At 39.4% G+C, this 20,317-nt stretch overlaps 1 protein-coding gene across 1 annotated transcript in view; it reads left to right on the forward strand.

The window, feature by feature from the left end:
- The window catches only part of PHEX (phosphate regulating endopeptidase X-linked), a 94,822-nt gene that overhangs the window by 61,177 nt on the left and 13,328 nt on the right, over window positions 1-20,317 (forward strand). Inside the window, exons 13-15 of the mRNA XM_058018462.1 lie at window positions 15-92; window positions 1,698-1,801; window positions 9,659-9,717. Of these exons, the coding sequence (XP_057874445.1) occupies window positions 15-92; window positions 1,698-1,801; window positions 9,659-9,717 (241 nt within the window). The remainder of the gene's footprint in view (window positions 1-14; window positions 93-1,697; window positions 1,802-9,658; window positions 9,718-20,317) is intronic.

The raw sequence follows: 20,317 nt of genomic DNA on the forward strand, positions 1-20,317 counted from the left end.
TTTCTTTTTCAAAGGCAAAAGCAGTTATGGCGAAAGTTGGGTACCCTCAGTTTATAATGAATGACACATATATTAATGAAGACATCAAAACAGTAAGTGTCAGGCTTGCAGCTTTATTCATTTATTGCAGCCATTCTTTGCTCTGTTTTGCTGCTGTCTAAAGTCAAAGCTAGTCTTTTGTTTGGCATGCTTGCTTGGTTATTTTTATTTTAGTTTTGAAGTGTGCTACCTCTAAATTTTATCTAAATAGTCAATGCTGTTGTATCTAAGCGATATCATAAGGCCTGCTGGGATTAAAGTCTGCCTGGGTGCCAAGAACCTTCCTGCTATTAAGCATTTTAAAGGTTAAGCATGCACTGTAATGATTTTGCATGTAGTTGTAAAAATGGAACAAAACAAAAGAATTTTTTCTCAAAATAATGATTTTCAAAAAGCCTAATGCAATTTACCTCAGAATATCACAATTTAGAATGCCTTATATAAATTCTCCTCATATCTACAGGCTATGAATTTAATTTACAATTGATGATTGTAATCATGCCAGATGACCAATGTATAGGCCTATTGTGCTGCCTGCTGGACAAAGATACTGTGGGGGGACTCCTTCCTGCCCCAGTACCTGTTCAACCTAACTAAGGCAGGAAGGCAAATGATTAACAATAATAATAATAATAATAATAATAATAATAATAATAATAATAATAATAATAATAATAATAATAGTAGATTTTACTACTTTCCAACTGTGGCGTGCATTTGATGAATTGTATTACTGAAAGTCACAGGCAAACCAGAAATACAAGTTCAATCCTGAAGCAGTAAAATACAAGAGCCATCATCGTCATTGCCAGAGCACCTGAACGAACACTAAATAGAGAACCATGTCCACCAGCCTAGTCCTTGTCCAGGGAAGCTGTAGGGTGAGATGATGCAGTGAAAACAGTGCAATGAGACAGAGCATGTAACCAACTCTATCACTCAGAGTATGGCATTATTTGCTCAGATAAGTGGCAATGGCTGGTGAAAAATACTTGTTAATCATGCTTGCAAAACCAAAGTTTACATCTGAAGAGCAACTTCCTCGCAAATCCTAGAATTGTTTTAAACTGATGAAAGGGATTTATAACATATTAACATCCCTTTTCCTTGCCTGCTTAGTTTTGTGTGTGTGAATGCTATTAGATTTGGAAACTTATGGAAGCATGGAGCCCTATGGCTGTAAATATTTAATGGGGTAGAACTCTCAGAAGGCACAGAATATGAAGTATTTTTTATAAAATGTAAAGCAAACTGAAAAAGGGACTTCATTACATTGTTGGAAGTGGTTTTAAAATGCACTTTTAAAAATAAAAGTAACCCGACTTCCTCCTGGGAAAGAGGCTCTCTTAATAATAGCCATGGAAATGTGCAGTCTGCAATGCACTGTTGGGTGCTTATGATTCCTTCAGCCGCACTCTGCACAATGAAGAGTTTTCCCAGTGTTCCAGACCCTTGTGCAGATCTGTTCAGCCACTGTTTTTTTTTAACTAAGCTCATAAAATATTTATTCTTCCTACCAAGTGTGAAAATTTTACTTGCTTTGATAATCGCAAAAAAATTAGGTAATTATCTCGTATAAAATAAAAGTTCTGCTTGTTTTATGTCAGCTTTTGTTTCTTTGGACATGCTTTAAAAATGTCTGTGCTTTCTTGGTACAGCTGAAGTTTACAGAAAGTGATTATTTTGGCAATGTATTGCAAACTCGCAAATATGCAGCCCAATCTGATTTCTACTGGCTTAGAAAAGAAGTTCCAAAAACAGAGTGAGTAGACAAAAGGCAAATTTACATAATCTTCTGACAATATTTTAATTTTTATTATTTAATTTATATATTAAATACTGTTATATATTAAGTTTTAATAGAATTATGTTAACAGCAATGTATTATGCCACAAAAAGCCTATGGGCAAACTCTCATTATTCAGAAACTCCTGCGAATTTTCTTTTTGAAGGTATCCCTGTTCATATGCAGAGTAGTCATGTGCTTGAAGCTCAAACTTAATTTAATGAAAAAAGGGGTAATTGAATTGCAATTAAAAATGGATTATGTCTCTTGGTCACAGAGTTTGAAATGGTACAGCAGGGATTTATGAACTGAATTCTGTAGGAATGAAATCATAGTAAGAGATAATGCTATTATTAGAAACACAAATCAGCATTGTTACTTACCTGCTGTTGATAGCAATGATACAGAATGAAACATAATTTACTCTACGTATGTTATTTTTATTTATTTGTAAACATGAGAGAGCAGATTGTGTCACAAACTTTCATAAAATACATAAGAGAATCATTCTCTTTTCTTACTAGTGGGTAATCAAATCCTTTAAATGCAAATTAAAACCTAAGAAGAACTTAATTAGTCTAATCATGCTACTTAAAAATGACTTCTTCTACACACAGACTTTGAAATCAGTGCCAGTGCTTAGCTCCAGTGGTTTTGTTTCCTTAGGACTCCAGAAACTCTGCTCAAACTGAACCATGCCTTGTTCTGAGGGTGGCTCTGTGCTGTCCATGAGGCAGGAGGACAAACTAAGGTTGCTCATGGTTGAACTGCTTTAATTTGGCCCTGTGCGTTCAAGGTGTCATTTATAGCTTAGCTTTAATTGTGAATTTTACCTTCTCATCACAGCTTTCTCTGACATGGCACTGGTCAGCCCTGGGGTATGATTTTAGGGGTATGACCATGATGGTGTGTTCTCTTCAGGGCAGCAGTTCCAAGAGAGCAGTGGAACAGCACTGGCCAGCCTTGGGGCAGCCAGCACTGGTGCAGCACCTGCAGACTCTTGGCACAATGGGAAAGCTCTCCTGAGGGTAAATCAAGTGGCAGGCAGCCCCTGAGTCCAGGACTGTAGTCTGAAAGCTGTCACATGGGTATGCTTTAAAAAATGAAAGTGTTATCCAATTGCCCTCTACAAGATTGAACCCTTCTCATGCCTGTCTTACCCTCTTATTCCCAGGACTACACAATAGCCAGCCCCTCATCACCTTTGTAGCTCTTTTCTTGTCAGCCCTCAGAGCACATTCAGGCCTGGGGGGTGCCAGTTTGATTTCTGGTCCCTTCCCTTTGTTAGCACAGCGATTTGCTCGGCCTTCTGCAGGGCTGGAGGTAATCTCACCTGAGCCCTGGCAGGGAGGGATAATTAGGGCTCCTGCTGGGATATTATTCTGTCTCTGCAACTGTTCAGTGGTAGAAAAGGGCTCTGAAAGTGGTGTCACTCTGCCTGCTGAGGGACACCAAGGCACAGAGTCATTGCTGCCTCCAGAAATTTTTTAAAAATTTATTTAAATAAACCAATAACTCCCACTTACCAGTCTAAGTCATGTCAAACCTGGCCTCAAAAATATCAGCCACTTTTTAGCTACTTCCCACTTTTAAATCATCATATTTCACTGCTTTCTTATGCTTTTACCTTCTTTTTTTTCCCTCCCATTTTTCTGTTTTCATTTTTTAAACTTTTACATTTCATATAACTCCACAGAATTTTTGATGAGGCTTGGTGCTATGTTAATAGCTAATTACCCTTGGGTTTTTGTTTCTATTTGCTTCATTTCTTCTTTTCCCTAGTTTAGTAGCTTTTAGCATAACATTTATATTTCAAGATAGATATTATAAGATCATCAAAGTTGTGGACCAAAAAAGATAAATAAAAAAATTAGTGTTTAAGGAAATAAAATAAAAGTTGCTAAAATAATATTATACCCAAAAGGTAAAACATTATATTCTTTTAGCAGATAGTTCATGTTTCTCAATAACTATTTCAAACTGGAATCATTTTCCTCAGCTAAATGTGAAATTAAAATGGTAGTTCAATCAAAGCACCAGGGAAAGGCCATCAGGGGATGGACAGAGATGAGAGATACAAGACAAAGCAGTTGGATAAAACAAGGGTGAATATGGATAACTGTGGGAACCCAGAACATCCCTCTGGCTGTCCTGAGCAGCCAAGACCGCTGCCAGGGGGCTCAGAGACCCTGGCATGGAGCCCAAAACACCTGTGGGTTTGATTATGATCCGTGGAGCAAATTACCAACCTTAGATGAAGATTAGCAAGACACAAAATTTTAGGTAGAATAATAGTGAAGTTATCACAGGGTGGAAAAGTAGATTTTGGGGTTTCTGGAACGGGGGTTCAGGGGGCAAGATGGAGGGAACTGGGTGTGTCCAGCCTTTCTCCTTCTTCTCCTTGGCCTCCATCTTCTGCTGTGATGTTGGCAGTTTTAGATTGGTTTAGAGTAGAAGCTCACTGTCTAACACAGGTGATAGGTATTGGAAAGTAATTGTAAACATTGCACACGTAGTTTTTAGTATCAAGACATAACAGCACCCCGGGGGCAGGCAGAGTGCCTGGAACTGTCCTGCTGGATGGACCTCGGCTGGGCAGGAGAAATTTTTTATAGATAAGATACAATAAACAACCTTGAGACCGAGAAATGAAGAGCCCTGACTCCTTCTTCAAGCGCTTGGGCTGGGAAAAGAAACTTTTTACATTCTCGGGGTCACAATGACCAAAAGATCCCATGAGATAACAAAGTGGAAAAGAATTGTTTTGGAAACTCAACAGTTTTTAATTTAAAAAAAAAGAAGGAAAAAAAACCCCCTAAATTATAAAAATCTTTGTTCTCTTTTCTGCTCCCTCTATCCCTGGCATTTATCTGCCTGACAGGAGAGGGGAACTCAGATGAGCTCTCATTGCTCAGGGCATGGGTGATGTGTCACACGCAGCCCTATTGGCACCAGAAAGCTGTGACAGGGCACTGGGGTGCTGGAGCTGCCTCTCCTGCCAGTCCTGGGGCCAGGCTCCCCTGGGGACACCACAGCTCTGGGAGGTGTCCCTTGTGCTCAACACCAGCCCTGGTGCCAGCTGCCATCCTCACAGCTGGCTGGGGAGGCGACTGTCACCTGCACAGCTGGCTCTCTCCAACAAGGAAAGGTGCTCCGGTATCAGCAGAGAGTAAAATGAAAGGGATTTGTGCAGGAGCTGAGGAATATGGTGCACAAACCAGCCCAGGTTAGGTTGAGAGGGCTCAGTGGAGAGTCTGGAAGGGGCAGTGTGGGAAGGTGGGCACCAGGTGTGAGGACAATCTTCATAAGCCAGGTGAGATACAGCTGGAGCAGAGGAAAGTGAAAGGCAGTACAGGGGGAAGTGATGGCATGGGAAGGGAAAAATTAAGGAGAGTCAGGGTTTAGTTGCATTTGCCTATCCTTCCATGGAGTCACACACATTCATGCATACAAATATCCATGTGTGTGTGTTCGTACAAACACATGCCTGCACCTTTTAATCAGAGACAGACTCTGTCCTTCTTAACACTGATATCATACTTGCAAATAACAAAGCATCAGAGGACTTCTTGGCCACACCACTTCATTATTATCCATCTTTCTCCTTTGAAGTCAGCACATAATCTAAGATTTTTAGACTTGGCCAAATCTTTCTCCACTTTTCACTAGACTTTCAGAGCTGGGGATGTAGATGTCTGGTATCCCAATAAGAGGATACAAAGCAAGGATGCTATGAGAGGATTCTGGGGTCTCCTCCAGGACTTATCCTTATTTTTCTTAACCATACACTATTGTGTGTAAGCCCTGGCTCTTGGTTTGCTACAAGGGAGGGCAGCTCTGAGAGGTTCTGGATTGGATATCTCTAAGGATGGTGTAAAAGCTCCTTCTGAAAAAGGGAAAAGCAGCCATCAAAAACACTGAGCAGGCTGCTGTCTGTTGGAGAGATGATGCTGGAAATAGTGTGACTGGAGAGGAGAGGCGGGAAAGGAACCTCCTGGAGCCTTTTTCTGGTCTTTGAACCTCATTTTAAGCAGTGATGGGCCCAGCCTTACCATCCTAGCTGCTTGCCCATTCCTAAGGGACACAGATGGCAGCCTGGCCTGGGATAATAATCTGTTTCTAGATGGGAAAATATACAAGAGACTAACAATGAGAAGAGGAAATGCAATTTTGAAAGTCACCTTGAAGGTTGCCTCCCATACAGAAGTTTTTCTTCATAGTGTATTCTTTGGATGACATTTTCCAGCTTCCAAAAACTTTGTACAGCTTTTCACGTCTAACCAGCTTAATTCTTTGTACATTCACAAGTTCATTTTCTTTGTTTACATGATTATTTATTTTTTATTTCTTACTTTGAATGTTGAACTGAATTATTTCTTTCAACTCAAAAAACTGAGGATCAATTTGCAAATTCAGTTTGTGCTTTCCAGAGAATTAAATAAACGAATAAGCTTTTTTCTGCGCTGCAAATGTTCCCAACCATCCCTGTTCATGAATGGCAATATAGCACACTATACTCTTAACACAGAAAGAAAATATCAGAGGAAATTTCAGCCTCAAGAACACAGACTAAGAGAGCTTCTGCCCCAATTGCTATCTCAGTGTCTGTTTCACATTTTATTTCTACAAGAGAAATCTCAACCTTACAAGTGACAACTCTGCAGAATTAGGTTTTGACTGCTGCAGAAGGAGATGGGTAATGCTAAAGGACATCATTCAAAGCTGTCCCCTTTTCACAAACTTATAGCAAATGGAAACAGTGTAAACAGTTCTAGAATTTTTATTTATTTACTTTGTAGTTAATAAGAGCTTGGAATGTGTAATGCCTTTCTTTTTTTTCTATCCTTCTGTGAGTAGATAAAGCACATTGAAATTGCAGACCTAGAGCAAATGCTCAGGGAATCTGACTTCAAGCAGGAATGGGAGAGTTATTTCTAAATTTGCTTCACCTTAAAGTTTAGCAGCAACAGCAGCTACTTATTACACACCTTCATGTTGTACCTTGGTGTGTTATTAGTTAAGGACTGTCCCTGAAGGTTCAGTCATTTCAAGGAGCTCACTGAAAGAGCATGGCAGAGGAGAAGTGAGGTTGTTCTGCTAGTCTGGATGGAAGCAGTCTTGGTTATGGCTACTCTTTTGTGGAAAATACTTCCTAAATCTTTTTGAGGGCTCAGAACGGTACAACAAAGTGCTGGAATAGAAATATGTCAAATATTAAATACTCTGCTTGTTACTAGAGAACTCTCATCCTGACTCCTCAGTATGGCTGCTCTGTCCTCTTCCTAACTGCTTAAAAGCAAAATGAATTCCATACAGGATCATTCTTAAGGCCTTTTTATAAAGGAGCAGCTTGGAAAGAGCTGAGTTCAGTTTTGCAGTGAGAAAATCAAGGCTGCTCTCAGCCTTGGGCTGATGCTAAGCTCAGCAAACAGGATAGGCTCTGCAGTTCTGGTGGTAGATCATGAGAAAAGCAGCAGCAGCAGGACAGGGATGCTGTGATTTGTCTTCATCTACAAGTTACAAATCTATGAGTCCATAGGTATGAAGGTATGGCCAGAGGGTGGTGTGAAGTCCTCCCTCAGTAAAAGTGGACCAAGTGTCACCATCATTCACTGCTGCTCTTGGGCAGGCTGAGGGGCTGCTGTGGGGACAAGTTCCTGCATCACCACTCCTCACCCAGGAAGAGCAAGAGCAAACCTGTGCTGTTGGAGGGCTGTCTCTAGTCAGTGCAGAGCTCTGTGCTGCTGCTTGTGCTGGTTCCTCTCTGCAGCTAGCTGTGTAAGCCCCCCCAGAGGATGGAGAGAAGAGCCACAGCACATTAATCTGTTTTGAAGTATCTGTTATACGTCTCAGGCCCTTGATCCTCTGACTGGAAATAGAAGGCTAAGAGGAATTTGCAAAAAGGGAGCATTTTCTGTCCCAGAAGCCTTTTTCATGCTTAAAAATTGCTGTTTGAGAACAGAAAGGCCATTGTAAGCAGAACAAGCCAAGAGGGTGAGGTGCCAGTCACAACACTATGTGTCTTTGCTCAAACTTACAGTAAAATATAAATTGAAGTCTTGACTCTTTCAGATGGATTTTCTCCTTGTCAAAAAAGGGACAGTCCTCCAGATTTACAGCTAAGCCTGGAGTACCAGTCCCAAGGCATAAATGGCAGTTTTGCATCCTTCAAAACAGTTCAGCTGATTACTGCTGTGAACAAACATGAAATTCAAATGTAGTTAATTAAGCCCCTAATTTTTTTTCTTGATCCCCTCACCATATATATTCTTCCTTCAATTTTCCATTATCTCACTACATTACCTCTAACATTTAATCTCCTTATTATGAAGAAAGCAGAAAATAGAGCAGAAAACAGCCTCCCCTTGCTCCACCCCTTCACAATCTCCTAATAAACAAGACAGGGAAAGTTATCTGACAATTAGAGCCTGTAATGTAATGGATAGTTAAAATATGTACATGACATCACTCTTTTCACCTTCATTTATTAGTTCTTCTATTTGATGTACTGCAAAATACGCTGCTTAGCTTGGAGAATAAACAAGCAGTTAAATTTATTGATCAAAGACAAAATGCTGCCATTTTTGAACTCTCCCCTTTGTTACATGGTTTAAATGAGGACATCAGTTGTCAGAAAAACAAGATCTGCAGATGATTCTTTTATTAATGGGGCTATTTAAAAGCATGAATTGTGTATAGATTGTCATTGATATCACACATTTTTCATATTCTGATAGATCTTCCTTTGGAAAGATCTTACTCATTGTTTTGCGGCTCCTTTCTCTTCTCTTTAAAAGAAATTTTCCAAAGCAATTACATTACATTCACATGGCTTTATAAAACTTTTGAGTAATATTTTGCTAATGACATCAGGATGTTCCTGTTTGAACGTTTACTGGAGTTGCTTCTCAGTTGTTATGAACTAACCACTAATTATCATAATCGTTATTTCTTTAACTGAATTTCTCCCTTATAAAACCACAAAGTGAAATTTTGGGCTCAGTGAACTCAGGGTTTCATCTGAGGGGATTTGGATCTAGCTGAAGTCAGTCAAGATTTTCCATTCATATGGTTGAAGCCACCATCAATATAGAAGAGCTTAGGCTAAGGAGATTCATTTGCTATTCATAGAATCAGAGAATATCCCGAGTGGGAAGGGACTCACAAGGATCATCAAAGTCCAACTCCTACTAAAATCTAGGGTTTCTTCCAGTTTATATGAGAAACCAAACTCTGAGAAGAAATGCCTGGCAAAAAGTCTGTTTAGGATGGTCGTGTTCACTGCATAGGGTACAGAACATGAAGCTGTTTATTTTGAATTCACATTTGCAGAAATTATCTGTTTATGTTGCTGGCATAATCCTAATTTTTCAAGTAGTTGTTCAGCAAAGCCTCTAAAGCCACTTTACTTGTTTCAAAATGCTCTCCTCTGATTCCAACATGGAGTTCCTCCACACATGTTTGAAACACCCAGGAGAGTTTTCACAGCTGCTGTTCGTGTTGCAGCCTCTTCTGGGTGAATTTTGTTTCATCAGCCTCACAAGCACAGTGGCCACTTAAAAATTAAACAGATCACATGATGGGAACACTAGGAATTGCTCCTGTTGGGCATTCATTGACTGTACTCAGAAAAAGTAATTAAACAATAGATTTAATGGTCTAGAAAGTGCAGGTAGCATGTACTGAAATGGAGAAATATTTAAACTTTAAAGTATCTTAAGTCCTTAATGTTTTTACTTTCTTCTACTGAGTTTAATTTTAGTCTTTGCTCCTTTGATTCATAAAGGTGAATGCCAATGTACTGACAGGCAATTTCTCTTGTTCTTACTACAGATGGTTTACAAGCCCAACTACTGTAAATGCTTTTTATAGTGCATCTACCAACCAGATCCGTGAGTATCTTCCTTCTGAGCCTCCTTACAAAGTGCTTGTTTGGGAATGTATTTATCAAGCTTCAGATAACAGCTGTACCTGTTGTGTTGTTTATGACTGAAAATTAAAAGTTCAGACCTGGTAATTCAGCTGTGAGACTTAAGTATGTGTGTGTGTGTTTGTACTCTGTCCAATGTGAATAATAACTTAAATCACTTTTATTAAAGCCTAATGTCTCTATCTTCTGTAGCAAAAATGTATACACACATCTCCATAAACACACAGCGATAGCAGTTCTGTCCTTTAGTATTGACAGATATGTAACAATAAATGTGACTAGAGAAGACTGTGATATAGACCAGAAACCATAAGAAGATGTTGTGATATAGACCAGAAAACATAAGGAGGTGTATCCAGTGGATTTTTTCAATTCATTCAAGGACAAGGAGTGGTATCTGTAGTTAACTGAAAATTCTTACCTGTATGTGCAGTACTACCTGTCTGATTCTAATTTTTTTACTGGTTGGTTTTAGACAGCATATATTCTAGTGTGGAAACAAATAAGGTGAAAGAGTTGAGTTTTTCAGTGATGTGTAATGAGTTTGGATGTTCATTCCTGTTTGCTTTAATGGGGTTTGAATTGAAATTTTCAAACAGGCTTTAAAATTCTATAGCAGGCTTTAAAATTGTATACCAGTCTTTGTGCAACAGTTTTACCTTTACCCTGGCAATTCTCTTTGCTCTTATTAGCTTTGCATGTTAAATCAGCCTTTTTTTCTGAGCTGTTAGGGTCTGGAAAGTGGCTGCCCCCACTTCTGTGGTCTCAGTCCCCAGAGTCAGGATATCAAAAATTGCTGAGTGATTCCCCTTTTTTCTCCTGAATCTCTTTTGGTCGCAGAGAGAAAGGCACAAAGTTAATGTATCACACTGAAGAAGGTACAGCAGAGGACAGGCAATTTGAGTCTGCTGGTATTTGCTTCTACCAATTTCTGTAAACAGTTTTGCCTTCAAACCACTCACATAATTTTTTTTGTGTCTAAATGATCTCATTTGTAAAGCATGTATTATAATTAGGAAGTTCTTCTGATTAAAATTACTGCTAGATTTAGATAGTTCTGCCTTAATTAGAGGGCTGCCATCATTAGGCAGTCACATTTTTGTTGATCATCTGAAGGAGCATTGGCTGAGGTGGTCACAGCTCTGAGGTACCCCTGAAGCATTACAGCTGCTCTTCCTCCAGCCACCACTGCTGCTAAGAAGGTTTTGTGTGAGTGGAGAGGAAGCCTGCTCAGAGAAAAACGAGAGCCATTTCTGTTATACCTTCTTTAATATTGGGTCCTTTCAAATTTGAGCAGTGCTCAGCTGTCCCAGCCTCTCTGCCATGGCACATTAGAGAAAACTGTGATGAGAGGCTGGAGCCACTGAACATTTCACACTTGCTGTGTCTGACAGAGTCAGGAGGCAAAAAAGAGGCAGTTGTGAAACATAACCCATCAGTCATGGGTGTAGAATTGATAGTATTTTCTGTATCATAACTGCTGAACTTCTCATTCTGCTGGCAAGTGACCTGGAAGTTTGGACAGTGCCACTCCCTCTCAGTCCTTTTAGGACTGTTTCAAAGAGGAAAAGGGTTTAAGTGGCTCTTTCTGAACAAAATCGTCTCGTACCTGAGAGAGAGGTAAAAAATGTACTAATGCCCCAAAAATGATGTGCAACAGGAGGGAGGATTCAGAGAAGGCACAGTACTGTCTGCCACTGCTGGCTGCTGTGTTTTTATGGGGCAAGAGGCCCTGGGTGATGTGGGAGGAACATTCTCTGGTAGAAGTTGCTGATAAACATTTGACACATCACTACTGATTTCCCATTGATGCTGGTGGGGAAGAACTTCTACCTTACTGCTTTGCAGCTGTGTTTTCAGTAGTAATCTGTATAAAGTTCTGGGGCTGCTCACATGCCACAAGAACTGTGGCACTTTTAAAGGCTTAGTTAAATAACAGAAAAAAAAGTTCCAGAAACCAGAATCATTTGAGAATAAGAATTAAGCTTCAACTCTAGCAAGTTAGATGTAAAATTGTGATACAGCAAGCCCAGAAATATTTCATGGGCCAAATTTCTAGGAGCATAAGAAATAATACTAAAACCTATTTGTCAAATTCACTGAGAGAGGAGAGTCTCTAAGGCATAAAAATAAGATAATTCTTTGCATTGAAAGAGTTTGGGAAGTTCTATTTCTGGAACTTTTACTTGTGAGAGGTTTGTCCCAGAAATAATTTAAAATTTAGTGCCAATAGAAGGGACTTTAGAAGAAATTCATACAAGGAACTATGACAAATATAAGGACTAGATAATATTCTCACAGGTATACAGTACAGAAAGAATAGGTGTGATAAGTATCAAATCCTATTTTTCAAAAGACAGTCAGAGGGATCTGCATAACAAGTTATTTTAGCCTTTATATGAAGGAATCTGGTTGTGACCACAATATGATTGAATAGAGAATGAATAAGCATATGATATAACAGTGAGGAGTGAACCTGAGAATGTGAGATGTTTTTTGCTTTTTCTTTTAGAAAAAAATAATGCTTTCTTAATCTACTAGAGGTTTTTTTTTTTAATTCAGAAAGCAAGTAAGTACTCTTGATATGATCATATGCTTTTTTTCCATAGAGCATTATTGATGAGGTTCTTTCCCAATACTAATAACTGAAAGTTGTCATTCATAAATTAATGAATGATTAAAATAAGAAAAGGAGGTAGGAACCAATTACTTGTTGGCAAATTGCAAACTTGTTGTGAGGGTCTGTGCTACTCACTGAAAAGAGGGTGTTGTGTTCTGTTCCGTGCAAAAGAACAGAGGGATATAAACCCAGCCCAGGAGTTCAGTTCCCTCTGCTGCTGGCTGCTGGAAGGTAGGAATGTGTGCTACCAGAAGAATTACCTCACAGGTAGTTGCCTGAAACTCCTTCCCTTCACATCTACAACTGATCACTCCTGTAAATGAGTGAATGGATCAGATATCCTCTTCACTATCTGCTTGAGTGCCCCTGCTCTTCAGTGAGAAAACTGGACTTTATTGTCTTCAAGACCCATCCATTTCTGCTCTTTATAAGTGAGTTTACTAAGAAGAATTTGAGATATAAGAATTTTAAAATGTGTAATAAAATTTGATTATGGAAAGTAGTTTCTATGTGAACTGGAAAATCCCCACTTCCAAAATTTGATTCTGGAAATTAGGACCATTCGTTTGGAAATGGAAATGTACTCTGTGATGATATCAACAAAACTACAGCAACTCCAAACTTTATTAGTCACTGGAGGCTTCTTGAAAAAGTTTAGAGAAAAAGAAACTTCAGTTCCTTGACCCATTGATTCTGAAAAGGAGCAACCATCAGGTGCCTGCACAAGGGAAGGGGAATGTGCATGTCCTGAGCACTTCTGAGCTTTAGGCAGCTGCTTTTGCCTTCTGTGTTCAGAGCACAGGGATGTCACTGACACTCCTGATGGAAGGATCACAAATTCTTCTTCCTCTGCAATCTGTATCACTGACATAAATATTGGAATATCCATGCAGGTCCATGTGATCTTCATATACAGGCAGGCTGTTAGTGTTTTTAACTTGACTACTCAGTTGCTTGGAAAAAAGGTCTTATTTCACTAAAAGAGAAAATGAACAGAGAATAGAAACTGGGTGATTTAAAGAATTACTAGATTTGGGAGAATTTAGCAAATCTTGCATATCAGTAAATGTACCAAATTTTGCTGTCTTTTAGTGCAAACACTTTTGTGTTTGGTGTTGCTTTGTTTGATTTTTATTACTAAACTATTGATAGTTTGAATGACCAATGATTCTATTAATATTTCCAAAGGAGAAATAAGTAGCTGCATCAAGGTGAGATGTGCCAAAAAGAGCAGAGTTTAAAAGTATGTTACATATAATTTACCTTAATATTATACAACTTTACTCCTGATGTTCTCTGTATGTGAGTTTTATTTATTTATTTCCTCTTTTTCCATAATTCAATGTGTCTTAGAGGAACCACTGTGCATGTTTATAATGGTTGATAATTATTTTTTAATCCTAGTTTGGATAATTTTTCAATTTTCTGTGCATTTGCTCATCAATTTCCCCTTTAATTATGGGTACTTAACAAGGACAACAGGTATGTGTCATTGCCTTTAGAGCCTCAAAATGTATCTAAGTACACTTCATATCATCTAAGCAGCATGAATACTATCTTTTTAATTATCATAATTGGAACACCAAAAACAATTTCTAAAGGATTAGTTTATTTTAATGCACTCTAGAGCAATCAACAAATATGTGCTGAAAATAGACACAAGTGATGATCAAAAGGTGCTAGCATACTTCTGTTCAAGAAAAGGTTTTATTTCATTACAGCACTAAAATATTAGCCTTTGAATATGTTAAGGATAAAAGGAACTATTCATCAGACATTTGGTGTGTTTTGGATTTTTTTTAAAGCGTAAATATGTATGCCTCTAGAATATATAAAAATAGTCACACTTGTGGGATGTGAACAGTAATGGAAGGGAGATTTACAGTGAACTGAGGCAAATATAAGCAATACATTCATGAGGTGTAAGATTGAATAGATGTACTGGATAATTAATGTTGATATTATCTCTGTAAGTTTATATCCATGCTCCTTCTAAGTCATTTGTGCTGTTACTGCAGCTCTCTAGTGAAAGTCAAGAGGCCTCTTTAGAGAGAGGCCTCAATACATGTTACAGGAGGCAGATATGATCTACAACAGAATTTAAAAATTGCATTCAAATTAGCATCCACAGAGAAAACCACAGATGAGGGCTCATATTAGCCAGTAAGTCTCATCTTTGCAGGAAGCGTCATGCAGATATTGACGCTGATGCTGGGAATTGCAAGGGAGAACTCTCATCTTGCCAGGAGCCAGGGAAGTGCTGGCAAGCAGCACCTGGTGCCATGGCCAGGGCAGGATGAGGGGAATGTGCATGGGGCATTTTCTCTTTTCTTAAGAACTGGATTATTTGGAAGGTTATTGATGAAGTAGTTTCAAGTGTGCCATTAGTTTCCTGGAGGTTAATGAACTTAAGAGATTTGGACTGAACACTTTCTGAGCCCTGTTATTAAGTAAGCTTTAAGTGTCTTAAGTGAGCCCTCATTTTCAATTTTCCTGAATTACTAAGGACCACTATTCTCTTTAATTTAACCATGGTGCATGATCCTTACCTCCATTCTTTATTTTTTCTTCCTAAAATTCCTATCTATGAATATATAAAATAGAAGAACTTGTTCTTTGTTCTTCTCCCCCTAGCCCCCATTCCCTCACCCTGGGGAATCCACTGAGGATTTTTCCTCATAAAATAAAGATTTAAGTTTCTTGTAAAACAGATGTTTTCACATTTCCTATTCCCTTAGCAGACAGTATTCCTTGGCACCTCACAAACCACGTCATGTTTCTCCTCATGTTGCCCCACTGAGGTTGGTAAACACCAGGTTCTCTCTTTTTCACGAGTAGAAAAAAGCCTCTTGTCAGGTGAGGGAGAAACTGAGGCAAGAATTAAAGCAGAGGCTACAGAGTCCTCTGCTTTCAAAGACCATTACTTCCCTGTATCTCTTTAATGAATTTATTCACTGAGTTCTGAATAAAATTAGGCTTTGTGTTCATGCATTGCATGGAACAGTTACTCTGCTTTAAACAATTGATATTTTCTGTCACCTTTGTCCACAGGATAAAACCTGAAATAAGGTGTATGATTCAGGTCCCTGTAATGACAGACAATTTCCTCTCTGTCACCTACATATGGGTGCTCAGAGCTGTTTGGGTGTCTCAAAGTATCTGAAAGCAACGTGTTTTTTCTCTTGTGTTTTATCTGAGATAAAACTTGCAGGAGCCAATGAGACCGACAGCTAGACCCCAAACATCAAAACTATCACTGGGATGAGATTCAGTAGTCCAAACAGAAGTCTGTGGAACCATTTTAAACAAATGTATCCTGCCCTTTGGGCTGTTTTTAGACAACTAACCAACACCCCAGGTGTCTTCACATTTAATTCCTTATGTGAATTCAATATTCTTTGATTACTGATCAGAAGTTAGTCTTCTGCTCATATCTTATCCCTTTAAAACTCTGAACTCATCCAGTGAATTAATGTGACTTGAAAAAGAACAAGTTAAAGCTTTTGAACACGTGCACACCAATTGGCAGAGTACCCTGTATATCACACAGCTGTCTCCCATATCTGTTACTTATCTATAGGATTCACTAGCCTGTCAGAAGTTGCTTAAAACAAACCAACCTCATTATTGAAAGTTGTAAAATGCACCAACCTAATTATTGGAAGTTGTAAATGCACTAACTTGGAATAAGATTTTTCCTTGCTCAGTTAAAAACAGCATGCTGTATAACTGAATAATGTAAGTGAACTATACAATTTGAATTCATATTTAGACTTGAACTCTAAATCTCCTCAGGATTTGGTGAGTCTTTTCATGTGTTTTTGGTTTAGTTTATCTATTATTGCTCTGCATTTTTCAGGAAATTATCAGATCAAATGTAGTTATTTGTGTCTTCTTGGTAAACTAGTAATATTATACTGAGGTAAGGGTATTCATCTGCAAAGTGTGTATAATAACACCAGAAGGTTTTAGCTAGGATTTATTAATGGCAGTAAAGCCCCTGCAAAATTGAAGAAAAAGAAACACCTTCAAATTTTAAATACATTCTGAGAAGCTTTACAGCACCTTGCTGGAGGAAGATGCTGAAAATGACATCACAGATTAAATGAAGATAGAAACCTTTAATTACATTAAAAGTAGTCCTGTGCAGGCAAAGTTCTGTCAAAGCTTCAAGATCAGTGTAGATTCAGAGTGAAATATTTGAAGTCAGCCAGGTGTTGGCTCCACTGCTTGAGGTGCCCCTGCATTCCAGAGCAGTAAGGTGACTGAGGGGAAAGTTGAACTGTTGCTGTGCAAGACACAGGGGTTTGGGAAGCCAAAAGCCTCCCTGGAGATGAATCTGGCAAGGGATGTGAAGAAACCTTTCTGCAGGTGTAGCTGCAGCAGCAAATGGAGGGAAAATGTGGTGCTGAATGAGGGCAGGGGACCTGGTAACAGGAGATTTACCCTTCAGGGAGGGGGAATAGGTTTGGGAGTGTTTGAACAAACTGGGCAAGCACAAGCCCATGGGCTCTGACAGGGTGCACCTACAAGCTCACAGCATCATTATGAGGCCACTCTTGGTAATCTTTGAAAGGTTATGGTGACTGGGGGAGGTTCCTGAGGACTGGAAGAAAGCCAGTGCCACTCTTATCTTCAAGAAGGAAGATCCAGGGAATTACAAGCTGGCCAGGCTCACAATGATCCCTGTGTACATGATAAAGTAAATCCTGGAAACAGTTTCTCTGACCAGCTTTCTACATTGAGATTACTAGCTCAGTGGAGGAGGAGAGAGATGTGAAAATGATTTATTGTTTAGAAAGAACTTCAGCACTGCCTTCCTTAACATGGTCAAATACCAACTGCTGAAGAATCAGCCACTTGAGAGGATGGTCAGGTGCACTGAAAACTCCTTGAACTGCTGAGCTTGAAGGGCTGTGATCAGAGCAGCTGGTTTCTAACGTGGTGGGATCAGCGGCACAAAGTCCATCTTGAGGATGATGCAGCCTGGCTGTCCCACCTTGCCGCCAGTAAGATGCATGGATGTAGGGTACCAGTGCTGTTCTGTCACAGCCTGAGCTCAGCTGTCCACAGAGCAGTGCTCTTGTGACATGTGACACCAGTGCCCACCTCAGAATGGTGCTGCAGCCCAGTGGCATTGCTCCAAATTTAGGCAGGTTTTAAGAAAGTAGTCAAAGCACATTCTGCAAGTCCAGAGCTTGATGGCAGATGGGTTTGTGTGGGGTCTGTAATAAGATAACACAGTTTTCTTCCTGTGTGCTGCTGGTGAGTAATGGCCTTGGTGTAGACTCTGGGCCTGCATTTGTAATCCAGTGTATAAAGAGAGAGACTGTCAGCCTGTATCTCTCTTCTGGGGCTGTGTAGAGGGAGGAAGCTTTAAAAGATGCACAACACAGGCTAAATTTGTGGTCAAGTGTTAGCTCAAAATACACTCCCACTGCCTGTATCTATTCCTTAAGATGTGAAATTCCCTGAAGTCTGTCTGTCTTACTCCTTCAGATCTGTCCTTTGCCTGCTTGAAATCCAGTGGCATAGAAGTAATCCCATTAGAATTTATTGCATCTGGAGCCTACCATGAGCTCTCTGAGTTTTTTCATTAATTCCTTTAGGTGCAATATGCTAAGCAAAAAAAGAAACAGGCTTCACAGGGGAATTACCTAAATCAAGGGATTCAAATCAGCACAAAATAAGAAACTGTCTGGTGATCAATCTCATGTTACAATTTCAAGGACATTCTAGGTATAAGACATTGCTATCCTTGATCCTCCCAAGGATGATGTAGTTGTTGCTTGCCTGAAGGAGATGCTGCATAAAAAGTGTTGTCAGCTCTCAGTGTGTTCCTTCTAATGTTGCAATAGTGGACAAGCACCCTCAGTGCTGCTGACCTCTGGAGCATGGGACCCACTTGCTTTTCTAGCTCACCAAGAATCACTTTCAAACCTAGATTTTTCTTTATTACCAACAAACAAACAAACAAAACCAACAAAACCACAAAAACATGCACCCTTCAAACAAAACAGAACAATTCCTACTGGTGATAATGTATTCCAGTTTCCTGAAATGTGTAGTACAATCTACTGGCCTCTCACTCTGCTTTGGCCTGAAAATACTTCCTGAGCTTCCTTTAGTGCAAACTATAGAGGTGTTTTCACACATGTCCAGAAGCAGAAACCACTCCTTCAACCAGCACTTTGCTCAGTGATGTCTAACCTAAAATGGATCCTGACTGAGTAAAATAATTACCAACCTGTTGTACAGAGCAGCACTGGAGCTTCCTACCATTCATGCACATTGACTTGTTCAGTGAAACTATCTCATGGCTTAACTCACAGCTGACTGTGTTTCAACAATGCTCTATGAAGACACATTTAGTGCAGCTGGATAAGCCTGAGTGAAATTTGCACCTAATTTGCTGTAAATAATGCATATTACCTCTACTGCAGACAACTGCAAACTCACTTCAAGTTTATACCTGGAAAAATTGATTGCAGCTCCTTAAAAGATCTGGATAGCCTCTTGGTGCAGTGACAGGCTCCCAGGACTGTGTGATCATTAAATATGATTTGTGGGTGACTGTGCTGCCTTGGCTCACACTGCCTTCAGTGTGGGCTCATTTGTTCATTTTGGCCACAGTTCCTCTCCTCTGCTGTTGTGGGGATAGGATCATTTAGAGTTAGCAGAACCTAAGCTTTCCAAAACCTTTTCTGAATTTCAGAGTTTGGAGGGAACCAGTTCAAACTAGATTTTCAGCTCTGAACACAGCTCTTAAAGCCTAACAAGCAATTTTCATCAGGTTGTATGTGTGTACCATTGCTGCTTAATATGGTCAAAACATGCATGATAAGTAATCCTCTCAGTGCACTGGGGGACAAAGACAGTTAGATCAGTAAAACTTTGTCCTTGACATTGGTAAAATTGTGGTTTTCAGTGCTGGAAAAGAAAATTATATGCTTGAAACAATAAAGCAACATCTGGAGAAGTAAGAAAAAAAACCCCAGGCAACATTTAGAAAATTTTGTAGCCCACACTTTTTATAAGCTAATTGCAGATAGGGAATGATGGCAGCCATGGAGAGCAGCAGAAAAAAGCAGTGGGCAGGCCAGGAGGACATGCCTTGTGCCACATCACTTGGCATGAATTACACTCAGCATCCTGGGTTTGTTTTGGGGATTTTTTTCATTTGAAAGTAAGTTTTTAAAGACCTTGTAAGGAAAAGACAAAGATCTTGCCTGACAACTTATCTCAGATATAAAGAAATCCATAACCAAACTATCAACAAAAAATTGAATAGGGTTAGAATCAAATGAATATGGTTTCTGTATTGTTCTGGGTGTTCAGGTGATTTCTTGAAGAGGGACCCATAGGGAAATGAAGAATTCCTGGGAAAACAAGTGAAACACTTGAGGAAATGTTCTTCCTTAACAAGGTGATGACCATGTGGGTAAACCCTCTAAGCAGGTGCTCTATAGATGAGAGTTTGTGACCCAAGACAGTAAATTCCACATTTGGGCCTGGAAGGATGGCACCTTTCACCATCACATAAGAACTTTGACCATGGGTGTATGTTTTATTTAGCAATTATTTGGGCTGTTAAACTTTTACCATGTGCAGTTCCACTGCCTTTAGTATCCTGGCACTAAAACATCCCCCTGGAATTAAAAATAAACCTGTTACTTTGAATTTGAGGAACAATTTTGTTTCCTATGTGAAATATCAGTAGCTCACAACTCATCAGAGTGTCTCCATTGCTCTTTTTTTGGCAGCTGGTTAGTTGCCAGAACCAGAAGCAGCCAGGTAATATTGATCACTAGACTGAACCTACAGCCTTAATAATCTACAGATTTCCCTTACAAAAGTGCCCAAGTATGTTCATATACCTCTGTTTTTCATAGACTGAATAGAATCAGGCTTACATTTTATCACTTCCACATTTCTTGCTTCA

This window comes from Melospiza georgiana, chromosome 2 (assembly GCF_028018845.1).
Source record: "Melospiza georgiana isolate bMelGeo1 chromosome 2, bMelGeo1.pri, whole genome shotgun sequence".
Taxonomy (NCBI): Eukaryota; Metazoa; Chordata; class Aves; order Passeriformes; family Passerellidae; genus Melospiza; species Melospiza georgiana.